The sequence below is a fragment of the Caretta caretta genome, chromosome 4 (genome assembly GCF_965140235.1).
Source record: "Caretta caretta isolate rCarCar2 chromosome 4, rCarCar1.hap1, whole genome shotgun sequence".
In the NCBI taxonomy this organism is placed as follows: Eukaryota; Metazoa; Chordata; order Testudines; family Cheloniidae; genus Caretta; species Caretta caretta.
The window spans coordinates 49,560,073-49,574,215 of NC_134209.1; the positions used below are offsets into that span (position 1 = coordinate 49,560,073).

Sequence of the window (14,143 nt, forward strand, 5' to 3'; positions counted from 1 at the left end):
GACCACCAGATCATCTGATTTCCTATCACAAGCCACCACCCAGCACCCCCACACCAAACCCAGAAACTGAAATTAGACCAAAGGATTACCACCTACAGGAGACTAGACTATTATGTGCCACTGAGAGGGAATAAGAGAGACCGAGGTGTACCAATGCCCAAGGCCCCGGAAATGGCAGGGAATTAAGTGAGAGCTATCCAGATAATCCTGGCAAATGATCATCTGCAGCATCGGGATATGTAAGGCAAACCCCCTCCCACACACAAAGTCACTGCCAATTGGACCTGGGGGGGGAAATTCCTTCCCAACCCACATATGACAACCAGATAGAGCAGGGGTGGGCAAACTTTTTGGCCCAAGGGTCACAGCGGGGTTGCGAAACTGTATGGAGGGCCAGGACGGTTGTGCCTCCCCAAACAGCCTGGTTGTTGTATTGTAAAATACAAAGCAGTAAGGGGGCTGCTGAAAATGATTGGCAAAACAAAGCTAAGGAGATTGATTAGTCTCTAAAGTTTTTTATTTCAACTATACTTCTAAACAATAGATATTACAGTAAGCCATAACCTCAAAAAGAAGCATATCTGCCTTCCCTTGTGAAGGTGTGAGCACTGACATATGACTTGAAGTCCTGACTGGGACTAAGAACTACACAGATGTGGAGTTAAAAACTGATTCACTGAATGAGGATAGATTTAAAATATAGTGAGTCTATGTACTGAATACTTGTCCAAGAAAAGGAGCAATGTGACTGCAGACTACACATCAGTAAGGATTTCAGGGTCATATATGAGAGAATATTTTTTTCCCTCAGGGGCAGTAGTTGGTTAAAATGATCTAATAGAGCTGTTGGACCAATTTCTGCTCTTAATCACACCATAATGGAAAGCAGAATCTGATCTTTATCTGGACTCCCAATTACAGTATTTTGGTCCTGATCTTACAAAGACTTACACATGTGTTTATTATTCACACACTATGAGATAATCCTGTCAAGGTTAATGGCACTAACAGGCCATACAGTTAAGCACAATTGTAAGTCTTTTGCAGAATCAGGGCCTTAGACTGCATGCTCTTTTGGGTAGGTAAATTGGATGAAATGCTGGCCCCATTAAAATCAATGGGAGTGTTGTCACTGAGTTCAGTGGGGACAGGATTTCATCCCATATGTTTCCAGTTCTTCTGTGAAGTGCCTAGCACACTTGTGTATGAAATAATAAATAATAATAATAATTACTATTACTGTGTACATCAACATCTATTACAAAGCACCCATGAATATTAAACCAGTCTGATTACTGGAAAATGATGTCAGATAATAAAATGCAATAGAATGAGCAATAAATGATTCCACTGTTGCTGTGAAAGAGAGGGTTAATTATTTAAAAAAATATTAGGAATTAAATTCAGGGTTTATTTAATATACTAATAAGTATTCTCAATTATCTGTCTTCATTACAGTGTCATCATAATTTCTCTTTGAACAAGAGATCTGGTTTCACCCAAACAGCTTATGAAATGATACTTTCATATGAAAAACTACATCAATAGGAAGAATGATTAATATATTATCATAACTCTGATTTTAACAAGGACTTCTTTATAGCTCTTAATATGCTGAGCTCCCACAGATGATGTTAAAATGTGGGAGGGGAGACTTTGTACAAAAGAAATACATGAACTCATACTTTTCAAGAGGCATGTCAGCAAACTCACACTGCAAGCTGTTTGAGTAAGGGACATAATAAGCCAACATCTAATCATTCTCTTGATCAAAGGAGGGAAGGGAAATCTTTTAGAGGGAAAAAAATTACGGAAATGGCCAAAAATATCCCCTGAGGAAATAAACAGATGATTATTAAAAAACAGTTGTATAAGAAGACTCTGAACATCCCTGGATTAAAATCAGTGTTCCCGACTCTTGTGATTTCAGCATGAGACTTGCGATATTCGGTGTTTTTCTTTAAGCCTTAGCTCTGGAGATAAGCAATTAGCTGAAAACCTCTGCTTTCATTAACAAAAATAAGCTTCTAGCCCTTCTGGTTGCAAAGAAAGTTTGAAAATGTGATCTGAGTGCACCCTAAAGGCTCAGAAACTAGAAGGCAACTAAAAACCCATTTATTATTATGTTAAAAATTCATGATTTTTAAGCCACTCTCAGATTGTGTGGAACCTGACTCATAAAATACTGTAAAATCAGATGTAAATGCATTTATACAAGCAAAGAACAAGATGGAATAGCCTTCCTAACCTGCTCATTAATCAGCCAAATGTACTCACATACTTATCATTTGTAAGTCTATGATACATTTGTACCCACCTGCTGAATGACCACAGTTTGTTAGAGGAAATAATAAAATGATCCAATGAAGTGAGCTGCAGCTCATGAAAGCTTATGCTCAAATACATTTGTTAGTCTCTAAGGTGCCACAAGTACTCCTTTTCTTTTTGCGAATACAGACTAACTGCTACTCTGAAACCAGTTTATTAGAGGAGGCACACTGAGCCTGATTCTCTACTGCCTTGCATCTGTGTGATCATTTACATGTGATGAAAGGAAGAGTAAAATGCTATCATTCTGACCTGGTAGTGTTTCACATTCAATTTGCACAGGTGTAAATGGCCGTATAAAATGTAAAGGCAGTGGAGAACCAGGTGCACAGTGTACTGGTTACAGCATGGACTTGGTTTTTCAGAGAAAAGCCCTGCCACTTTATTTGTTTGTAAAGTGCCATAGCACAGGTTTACCAATGTAATAACAACAAACAAACAAACAACAAAAGCCTCTAAATCCAGCTCTGACTCCATGGCCCTAGAGTGATTCAATCTTTCCATTTCATCCTGTCCATCTATAAAGTAGGGATTTCAAAACTTATCTTCCTGCCTCACAGGGGTTGTGGGGGGATTTAGAACCTGACTGTGTAAGACTTTTCTCATCCAAGTAGTCACACTGCCTTTGAATAAGGACCTTCTCCTTATTGGAAAGAGAGTTTGCACTATTAGACTTTATGTTTTCCCCCCAAATGTCTCTTTGATGGTGGTCCAGTAACCTGCTAGCAGGTTAGTATGTGGGTTTTTTACGAAATTGTGTAGATTAAGACGAGAGAAAAATCCTATGGCTATAACTCTCCTAAAATATATTCTTATACTTTAAACTGATTAGGCATTTGCAGAATTTAGGCAACAGTAAAGTTGTGTAAATTCAGCTGGAATAACAACAATTTTATTGACCTGTTCTGAGTAACACTTCTTATAAGGAAATTATTCATCTCTGTTTTCTCACACAGCTATATGCATGGGTTGAAGAACTAATATTTTATTTTGGATGAAATGCAAAACATAGTTGTTTTAATCTATTTTAAAAATCAATCAGAGGACTTGTTTTTGCTTTTTCAGTACCATTTTCCATTTAACCATGCCTGACAAGTATAACACTTATTTTCTCAGTATACAATAAGCCATATAAGTAAGGTCTATCAGTACCAGACACCTATTGAACTACAAGAGAGATTAGTGGAAATAAATGAGAAAGCACTATTTATGAGACAAATGTGATGTGAAAAGGACTAAATTAAGGGTCAATCTTGCAAACACTCCTAATTCACACAAGTAGTCTTCAATGGGCATAGATATTTGCAGAATTTGGCCCTAAGAACCTTAGGGCCAGAAAACTGCCATGAGGGAGCAGTTGCAGCAGTGACAGTAGAGATTAGGTCTGTATAAAACAGGACCAAATACTAATATCCAGGTGCTGCAAGAAGCCTGCTCACTAGAGACCCTTTCAATACTGTAACATGCTCTCACCCCAGCGTAGCCCTTTAAACATTGCTTGGTGTGCAGCTACAGCCGCACTTGCTCCTTACTGACTTCCTGAATCCTTTTCTTCCAGTGAGCCTGCACTGTGGCAACCATAATTGAGGCCAGAGTTCATGAATGGGAGTAGGTGATGGCTATTTTTAAAGTTATTTGCATTTTGTCACATCCACACCTCCCTCTCATTATAAGATCTTGAATGTCAGAGTATGGTGAGAACCGAATTTGCCAGGTGACATCTTCCAGCAGAAAACATTTTGAGAGGATTTTTTTTTGGAGTGGGGGTGGGGTTGAGGGGGAATGAGGGTTATTACTTTTGAAAATGGAGAATAAACTATTTGGGGGAAAACATATCCTTCTGTATAAGGATGTTCCCTTGTACAGAGCTACATAACCCCAGCTCTCGTTATTTATTATTTGTATTACAGCAGCACCTAGAGATCTCATCTGAAATAAGGGCCCTGTTGTGTTAGGTGTTGTACAATAATGAGAAACAGTCCCTGTGCCAAAGAGCTTACAAGTTAAATAGACAAGGACAGAAAGTGGGTGGAAGGGGAAACAGAGGCACAGAGGAGAAGTGACTTGCCCCAGGTCACACAGCAGGCCAGGGGGAGATCTGGGAGTAGAGCTGAGCTCTCCTGACTCCTGGTCAAGTATTCAATCCCACAGACAATACTGCTCCCCACTAACTGCTCTTATGCAACTAATTCACTGTGTGACCTTAGATAAGTGACTTCACCACTGTGCATTTCATTTTACCCATCTGCAAAACAGATATTATCCTTAACTACCCCAAAAAAACCCTATGGTGATATTTATTGAGTTAAGGAGAAATTAGAATCGCCTTCCTCACATTAGCGGTGATACTACCTGTGTCAATAAGGATCACAAAGTAATTGCCTTAACATAGAATCATAGAATATTGGGGTTGGAAGGGACCTGAGGAGGTCATCTAGTCCAACCCCCTGCTCAAAAGCAGGACCAATCCCCAATTAAATCATCGCAGCCAGGGGATCTGTAAAGAACTTTGAGATCCTTGGAAGAAAGGCACTCATGACTGAATTCATCTAGTATAGAATGCCAACATTCAGTTGCATTAATTCTTAGGGCCTGATCCTACTGCTGTTGAAGTCAACAGTTTTTCAAGATAGGCCCAATAATTAGTCTTTATCGATGTGCTTTTCTCAGAATAACCACTAGACGGCAACAATTTTCTTTTCAGTTTTTTGATGTAAATTAGATGTGGAAATCATTTCAAGGATCACCATCAACTTGAAATCTAGTTGATTTTTAACAAAACAGTTTAAGGTAGTTTCTGGTTCTAAACCTGCCCCGTGTTCCCTTGCCAAGAGTTGAGGTTTTCCCATTTTCATACATTTTAAAAATGTTTTCCTCTCCCCTCTTGCTTTGTGAAGACCTACACAAATAGGAGAAATTGTATGACTACATAGTGGAAATAATGAAAAACAACAATATACAAAGTGCTGTCAAATGCACATAACTGAAATCACATAGAAAGTTATTTTGTTCTAATCCCTTGATGTGTTATTTGTAACAACAGTAAGCAAACTTTTTTTTTTAAGATAGAAGTTTGATTTTAAAGATTGTAGTGTCCATTTATGGGCCCAGCTCAACAAAGTTCCTATGCACATGCTTAACTTTAAACATGTGAGTAGTGAATGGGACAATTCATGGTCTTCAAATTAAACATGTTCTTTGCCAAGTATAAATGTAAATTAAGAACTCTGGCTCCTGATTCAGATACAGTATTCTTGTTAGAGCTGAAATTAATGATTTTTCAGTGTTATACAATTTAAATCTTGCCTGATGCTGGTGTTTTTTTTCTTAAATAGGACATACAATTTGATTAGTTGGTTGAAGTGAGGATACCAAAAAGTGCATGTCCTTATGATAATTCATTATTCTTGGCTATTTACAAGTCAACTTTTACAACTAAACTGTAGGCCTAACTTTTTTTTTTCCCCCTCAAAAACGCTGGCCCTAGAAGGGATTTTCCATTCACAATACAAAAAAGGCACAGCAAAATTACAGCGATACAAAGGTCAAGGTTTTAAATAATAAAATGGGATCTTTTATTTTTCCTGATAATATGTTTGTTTCTTGTCCCAGCCTCAGAATAACTACAGTCCCATTCACTCTCCTATGAAGTCAATAGCAGTTTTGCCATTGAGTCTAGTGGAAAAAGGTTTAAGCCCTAAAGGTGAAATTCACCCCTATGTACTACCAAAGTCCCACTTAAATTCCCAAAATAGGACTTAAGTAGGATTTAAGTGGAGCAGAGGCTTTGGGCTGGCCCTCTGTACAGCAGTGAATTCACCCTTAGCACATAAATAAATGGGAAAATATATTTTTTTACTAAGTAAACATATTTTGTGGTTGGTGTCAGGCCTAATGTGAAATGACAACCATTGAATTACTCACAAGGGCCATTTGAACAAGGGTTTTTTCTGGCACCCTGTAAATAGAGTCTTTTGCAGGTAATGCTGTTTTTTGAGCAATTCATATAAATCACAAATTATTCCATGTAAATTTATTTATGTTTCTTGGACAGTAGAGAAGAGGGAGACTTACATTGTGTGACTTTGGTAATTATATTTGTCTCTGACAAAGCAAAATACATTTTCTTTAATATAATGTTCAAAATGAAAATAGATTGCACAGTATTAGTCTGATTCAGGAAACACTGTAGGAGGTTGAGCAGCATTGTTTGCAGTACTTGACCTGGATCTTACATTCGCCACACAATTCACCTTTAGACAAACATTCAAAAACATGCAAATACACTATGAAAACATGAACATGCACTCTTTGGCCTGAAGACATTCTGAGCAACAGTTTAAATTTCACCCCTGTTCAGAAGGCCAGCACAATGTCTATGCCCCACTTAAATCCCACTTAAGCCTCAAAGTCAGACCTATGTGAGATTTAAGTAGTATATAGCCTTGTGCTAGCCTGCTGCACAGGGGGTGAACTTCATTCACAATCAGTAGCTGCAATCTGGGAGGATTCTTCAATAGAAGCCAGTAGTCAAAACTTTTGTGAATTCCTATGGCTACGAAATACTAACCCAATGGTAAAGATTCTCTGACTATCCATCACACCTTCCCACCTCCTTCAAATGGAATTTATACTCCCCTCCCCACACTTTATTTTCTTGTACCAAAAAGTTAGGGTCTAATCCTCTCGCCCTGATGCACACAAAGCTCCCAGCAAAGTCCAAGAGGAAACTGCCTGCACCTGCACTGCTTAATCATGCTCTCTCCCTCTCCCCCCTCATTTTGTATAAAAGGTGGGGGGAGGGTAGTCTGTTGACCCTGCTTTCTCTGAATTCATAGGAAGTTTTGCAGCTGCATTGATCTTCTGCTTTTCAGACCCCTTTCTTTCAAATAAGTAGGCATAAGTGTAACTTACTTGCCTATATGTGTAACTTGACTCATATGAGTAACTTTCCACACCTGCCTAAGCATTTGTTGGATTTGGGTCTTAAATTTTTGCAGTGGTCTTAATGCACAGTGTATACATTTCTTTGGGGAGCTGAGGTTCCTGAGAAAAGTGTTTAAGAATGTGTGGACTACTTAGAGGAAAAGGATTTTAAGCAAACTAGTTTTTAAAAGAAACACTTTTCATGTTTTTTACAGAAAAGACCCCTATCCTCCTCCACTCCTTTCTCAGGCAAAACTCTGTGAATACATACAACGTGAACAAAATGTGCAAACGGGAAAAAATATACTATGGTCAGAATGGTGTAACATGACTAATGTCAACAAGGTTACACCAGGGATTGATTTGACTCAGTCCTGTAAAAATGTTCTATATTTTTAGGATTCATTTTTTTCACAGGGGATTACCAAAGTATTTTCAAATCTGATCATTCAAAAATAACTCTCCAAAACACATATTCAGAATCTGTTTGACAGTCTGAACTTCTGTACACTTATTATAAAAATGCATAAACTTCCTCTTATATAGAAACAAACTAAGCATAGGCATATTACTATGAATAAAACTATGAGACAACACCCAAGGTTTATAACTAACATAAGCTTACAAAGCTAAAACACCAAACAGATGGCTCAAGAGGAAAGGCATTTTCCAATATCTCCCTGAACATGGAAACTGAAGACCTCGGAACTGAGAAACCAGCCCAAATGAAATACTTGGAGCTGTCATTAAGAGAAATAAACTATGCTTGCCCTTTCACATATCACTGATATATTCAACCTGTGTTACAATAACCCAAGATAGCTATAGCAAGGGGTCTTACTTCCATTAGGACAAAAGCAATGCTTAACTTAATATTTTTTATCTATCATGCCATACATTTAGGAAGCCAGAAAAAAATACCTCTATGGAACAATGAAGTTGCCTATAGCTGGAACACAATTTTCCCCTGAGCTGAGTGAATCAGCAGTGAACAGTGAATTTGTCTGTGAGCGCGAAAGGTACTAAGAGAAAGTCACATGAGTATTTTTAAGAGGAACAATAAAGGAAACCAGAAATATTGTATACAGTATACTGGTTTCTTGAAGAGAGTTTTAAGTAAGGGTGAAGCTTGGCGGATGAAAGTGGTGTGACAAACTGCCTGGATAACATTTTTCCAAAAGTAATACAAAAAGTATACCATCAGTAAACTGATACTGATAATAGACTCACCCCTAACTGTAACAGAAGTTAGTGGGTACAAGGAATGCAAGGTTAGTCCAATACAGTATACCAATCAAACTTGTACACCATTCAGTACACCATGCTTAATAACATTAGAAGAATGATTTTTAACATCAATTATGAAAAAGCTACAATAATAGTATGGGTAATCAAAAGATAGATTCTAAAACAAAGTCCATATTCTGTACCAGAATGAGAAGAATTAAATTTAATTTGAAAACCATTTCCTCCGCTTTCTGAAAAAGCTACTCTTACAAATAAAATTTGAAAATTTTGAAAGGGGAAAAAACATCACAAAGGAAGATTAATTTTAGTACGGGAATTCTTAAAAAAATAAATAGCTTAATTTTAGTAGGAACTAAGGAAACAGGAATGTGAAGAAGTGGTACAACAAACCAACAGATGTACAGTATGAACTATTACCACTAAAAATTTTGTATCTGAGTAAGCCAAAATTAAACAGGCTAAATAAACTGAGCCATATTTGCTCCGGTGTAACTTCATTAAGAGTGCCAGGGACAAATTTGAACCATCGTTCTGCATCTTGATCAGAGCTATCATAAAAATTCACATTTAATATTTATTTATACACTTCCTGTATATTTCTAGTGCCTTGTGCAAAACAAAGTAATAAAATACCTGTGGGTACTTGATACTGTAAACCATTATCAAGTGATTAGTCCTTATTCCCATGTAGTCAATGGAAAGGATTATGTGGGTAAAAGCTTCAAATTTGGATAAGTTTTTATAGGATCAGGCCCAGGTTGTACACTTTCATATCAAAATATAACATATTGCATCACAATTAATTCATCCACCTAATCAGTATTGTGGAACTGTGGAACTGAAGTAATACGGCCTACACTGAGCACCTCCTGAAAAGTGCTGAGCAGCCTACTGGAGATTGCTCAGCACCTTGCAGGATTAGATCATAGCTTATAGCCATAACTGATATAAGGTTTAAACTATTGATATACAATTAACTTTTATAAAAATGATAACAATGCTACGCAAATTTAGCACACAAGTGGTCCAGTCTTGCAGCCCATACTGACATGGGCCCAGAATACTGACTAGCAAAGCTTCCATAGCTGTGTAGCTTACAAATAATTATAAATTAACTGAAATATATATTTTATTTTAAAGTGTTGCTTTCTAGGAAATGTGGTCTCTCCATAAACCATACACAGAAATCCATTAATGACAATGTGATCTATACAAAAGAGACAAATATCGCCTGATTTTACAGAATATGTATGATACTGTGGCTCTAAATTTATAAAATACTTGAGATAAAACCACCTAAACTAATCTTTTCTTTCTTTCATCATGTGAGTACTCCTACTGAAGTCAGTGGGATTACTCTATGAGTAAGGAATTGCACAAATTAATCCATGATGCGAGAGAGGACTATTTTGTATAATTGATTTTAATATTGCAAAGATACTTGCTCAATAAGATCCCGATCCAAAGCCCATTGAAATCAATGGAAAGAGTTACACTAACTGGGTTTTGAATCACACACTCAGTGTTTATTCTCAGTGTTTATTCTCGATTTTGATTCTTAACCTTGCAACAAACGATGGAGCTCAATTCTGTTTCTGCTCATTTGTATTCATATTTGAAAATGTAACAGAAAAGCTCTTCAGCAAAATAAAGGTAATTATACATAGCAATATGAATTCAGACTAACAGGTGATGTGCCTGTTTCATGAGTTACCAAATCGATTCAAGGTGTGTGTATAGATATAGATATAAACTGATGAAACAAACTAAAAAGTGCAGAACTAAATTAGATTTTAAAAGCACAAGTTAAAAACTATCTCAGAGAAATCCCATTTACCAGACAGAACAAGTACAACGTTAAGCAATTGAAACATGAAAAGTAAACTGCAATCACCTCAGTTCAATGTAATTATTACTGTAGCTCAAATTATGCAATTTAAAAAACAAACAAACATGGAATCAAGTTCAGGGTTTTCTATCAAGCCATATTCCAGAATAATTCCACAATGTAGACAATTATATCTTTTACTAAATACACTGTATTTTTCACTCCATGCATCTGAAGAAGTGGGTTTTTTTACCCACGAAAGCTTATGCCCAAATAAATCTGTTAGTCTTTAAGGTGCCACCGGACTCCTTGTTGTTTTTACTAAATACACTGATTGCTTCAAACTCTTAAAGGTTTATGAAGTGTAATTTGAGAGTATACAAAGAAAACCAGCCAGGCCATCAAATAATTGAAAACTTGCCTTTTCTTTGTTATAGATGCCTACTTATAAAGTAAGTTCAAAACCGAAAAAATAAACAAGCTGCTACACTTAAGTCAGACTGGTAGACAGTTCTGAAAATAATGTGACATCTCCATCGCTATAAAAAAAACAACAGGATAGTTGCCAAACAAGCATTTGAAGCTGACAGTTTTCTGTAGAAATCTTATAAAAATGTAAAGGTATTTCAGTTAGTCAAAGGTACCTGATTAATTTGTATTTTGTGAACCCCTGCCTTTTCAGACCTTTACAAAAATACAACTGTTTCTGCATGTTAAAAAAAGACCAGCCAACCTACTCCATGGGGAAAACAAATGGACATAATGGTTATTATTAATTAGCATTTGTATTTGTTCAGTGCTACTTCCAGTTTCCAATGGAAGTGTGGCAAGCTGACCTGATTAAATGCTACTTCTCAAAGCTGGTTAAAATGCTACCACCCCATTTTCCATGGATAAACAAACTATCCTTCACTCATATACCATACACCAGTATTCCATAAAAATATAAAGGTTAACCACACATGCCAGTTATCCCCATCCAGCTCTTACTTTTCTTAAAGCTATTTAACTTATTTTTAGGGTTTGGTTTTTTTAAAGATAGCATATTTGGATTGCTGTTTTCAAGAGAGATGAATCTGACAGCCTGTCTGATATAAAAGCAGCAGGAGGGGAGAAGGGACCTTGCACAGATGGTCACAGAGAAGCAGGTGACTGACCCCTGAAGCCTTCTTGCTCGCTGCAAGTCAATAATTAATGGGGATCTCGCTTCTTACCGCCCCATCCCATGCAGAGAGGGGCAGCAGCAAAACTCATTCAGAACCCATCCATCCCTGTTAAGTGACTTGGGAGGCAAGTAAATCAGCAGCGATAGCAGATGGTGCAAGCAGCTCAGGAACAAGAGTGAATCCGCAGAGATGGTGCGTGCACTCAAAGGACCGAATTACACAACTTACTAACCAGCCCTGCACTCCGATATGCCGTGGGAGCTGCAGACCGCCTGCACTCTGCATCCCCACGGCTTTGTTTATAGGAAAATATTCAAAATGGAAACCCGACTCCCCTTCTAAAAATAGTTGCATTTAGTCCCTTTCAACCAGCAATCCCACCGCTGAGGGGTCAGTGACAATGATAAGCAGATATACCTCGTCTTATCTCCAAACGGCAGCATGACAAGCCAGAGGGGCGCCAGCTCAGACGAGCGCCTCTGATCTCTACATTCAATCTTTGCAAAATAAATAAATAAATAAATAAAGTCCAAGCCACCCGCCACTAACAGTTCATAGGAAAACTTCTTAGCACTGGCGCTGTCCCCAAGCTTCTTCTTGCGGTGTGCAGCGCTGCCCCCTGGCGGGGAATATCCCTGCCGAGGGCTCCCTAAGTGTCTACGCCTCACTGGGAACTTCTCTCCATCGCCGGCACCCGGCTGTGCTCCTCCAAGAGACACCCCGAATCATTCTCCCCCCCGGATGCTTCCCCACGCGGAGCTCGTCCACGTGGAGACACCAGCTCCCTGACACCATCCAGCACCACCCAGCCCCCCACCGCCTTCCTTAACTGCTGCGGATCTCCCCAGCCCCTTCCATCCCCACCGCTGCCCGTGCTCACCCGGCAGAACCCCGGCTCCAGCCGCACCCCCTTTCCCCCTCCCCCACGAGTCTAGTCGTTGCTCCCCTCCCCAAATGCTGGGGTGCAACCCCCCTTCCTCCAGCTACACAGCGCCACTCCCTTTAGCCCCTATCCCCCCCCCCCCCGCAACTGCAGAAGCACCCCCAGGTCCCGTCCCCGGCTCCCCACTCCCAGCCAGACTCCCCTCACTGGAGAGGCACCCCCCGCCCCAGCTCGCTCCCCAAACGCAGCGCCCAGACAGCTCACGACCAGCCCTTTCAGGCGCCTCAACCCACTTGGCACGGCCACCCGCTCAGCCCCTCTCCCGCCTCGCCTTGCTGTGCGCGGCAGACACGCGGCCGCCGCCCGCTGCGGAGATGTCAACCCCGGCCCGCCGTGCGGAGCCCGGAGAGCCGCGCCTCGTGTGGCCATTAACAAGTGACACCCTCCCCCAACAACAACAACAACAAAAAAGCGAGGTTAGATGTTAGCAGGGGCCCCGGCCGATTTCTGTGGAGCGGGGGGAGGGGATGTCCCCGCGGCTACTGTGCAAAGTGAACGATGTGGGTTTGCAGAGCGATCCCTAGACCCAGGTCAGGCCTCGGGTTCCCAGAACCGTCAATCTGCCCTTGCACTGCACGCCAAGTCCCCGCTGCCTCAGTGCCTCGCAGCGCCCGGGGACAGCGCGCAGCGTGGGGGCGCCGAGAGCCACCCAACCACACTGCAAACCCCGCACAGGCTCCCCTCCCCTCCAGCACCCAGGCGCAGCGCGGCTCAGCGGGGCTGGGGGTGGGGGGGGGGGCAGGCAGAGCCCGCTGCGGAGCAAAACCCCGGGAAGCGCTTGCCTGTGAACTTGGGTGGCAGCGGAACAGAGCGGCTGTGTGTCGGTTTCAGTTTTGGCAGCTGTTGGGAGGGGAGCGGTGGAGGGGAAGGTGCTTGTTAAAAAAAAAAAAAAAAAAAAAAAGCAGCGCCGGGGAAATCCGAGGGCTCGGGTGCGGGGAAGGGGGCTCTGCCCCCTCGCCTCGCCCCCCGCTGCTCTTACCGGGTAGCTTTCCGAACAAAGTAAGAGCGGGTGAAATCCCAGTGATCATCCAGCCAGGCTTCTACCGCTTCCTGCTGCGGCAGGGGGTGGCAGCTGCGCTCCATGCTCCGAGCCGCTCGCGGCCGTCCCCGCGCCCTGGCCCGCCGCCTCTCGGACTGCCGCCGCCGCCGCCGCCGCGCTCGGCTTGTTGTTGTTGATTTCGCCCCGTCCCCTACGGCCTCTTGTCTAATCAGAGACAGGAGCGCTCAGGAGACCCTCCTCCTCCTCCTCTGCGCGGAGCTTGGACCCTGGCGCTCAGCCAGCGCCCCACCCAGCGCTCTGCCTCTCTCCTGCTCCCAGGTGTTTGCCCGGGGCAGGCGGCGGGCGGGCAGCCAGCCAGCTCCGCCGCCACTCCAGCTCCGGTCCTGTCCCGCAGCGCCAGCACCCCCAGGAGCTGCTGGCCGCAAAATCTCTCGCTGCGGCTGCAGGCGAGCCCCGGCCAGCGCAGCCCTTGCTGCTCCTCTGCCTCCTCGGGCAGGGGAGCGGAGCGCGCTGATTGCCCTGCTTCAAACGGGGGCAAAGGCGAGAGGGACCTGGCTTTACAGCAGCACTCTGCTAGGGGAGCGCCCAGGAGCGAGCCACATGGGGCACAACGTCCCCCCAGCTGCAGCCCAGGGCAGTGCCAGGAGAGCCCTTGATTAAGTGACTGAAGGAAAAAATGAGACATTTGTTTGCGTGCCACACGC

The 14,143-nt window shown here is 41.8% G+C and overlaps 1 protein-coding gene across 4 annotated transcripts in view; it reads right to left on the reverse strand.

Annotated features, from left to right (window-relative positions):
- Nucleotides 1-13,533, reverse strand: part of PDE5A (phosphodiesterase 5A) — a 94,348-nt gene extending 80,815 nt beyond the window's left edge. For 2 of the 4 annotated variants that reach the window (XM_048847146.2, XM_048847145.2), the window contains exon 1: nucleotides 13,419-13,533. In XM_048847146.2, the coding sequence (XP_048703103.1) occupies nucleotides 13,419-13,522 (104 nt within the window). In that variant the 5' untranslated portion in view covers nucleotides 13,523-13,533. Of the gene's footprint in view, nucleotides 1-11,487; nucleotides 11,572-11,913; nucleotides 12,240-13,418 lie in introns of those variants that run through there. The other 2 variants (XM_048847147.2, XM_075127620.1) reach the window with 2 other exon arrangements.
- Between the last annotated feature and the right edge of the window lie 610 nt (nucleotides 13,534-14,143).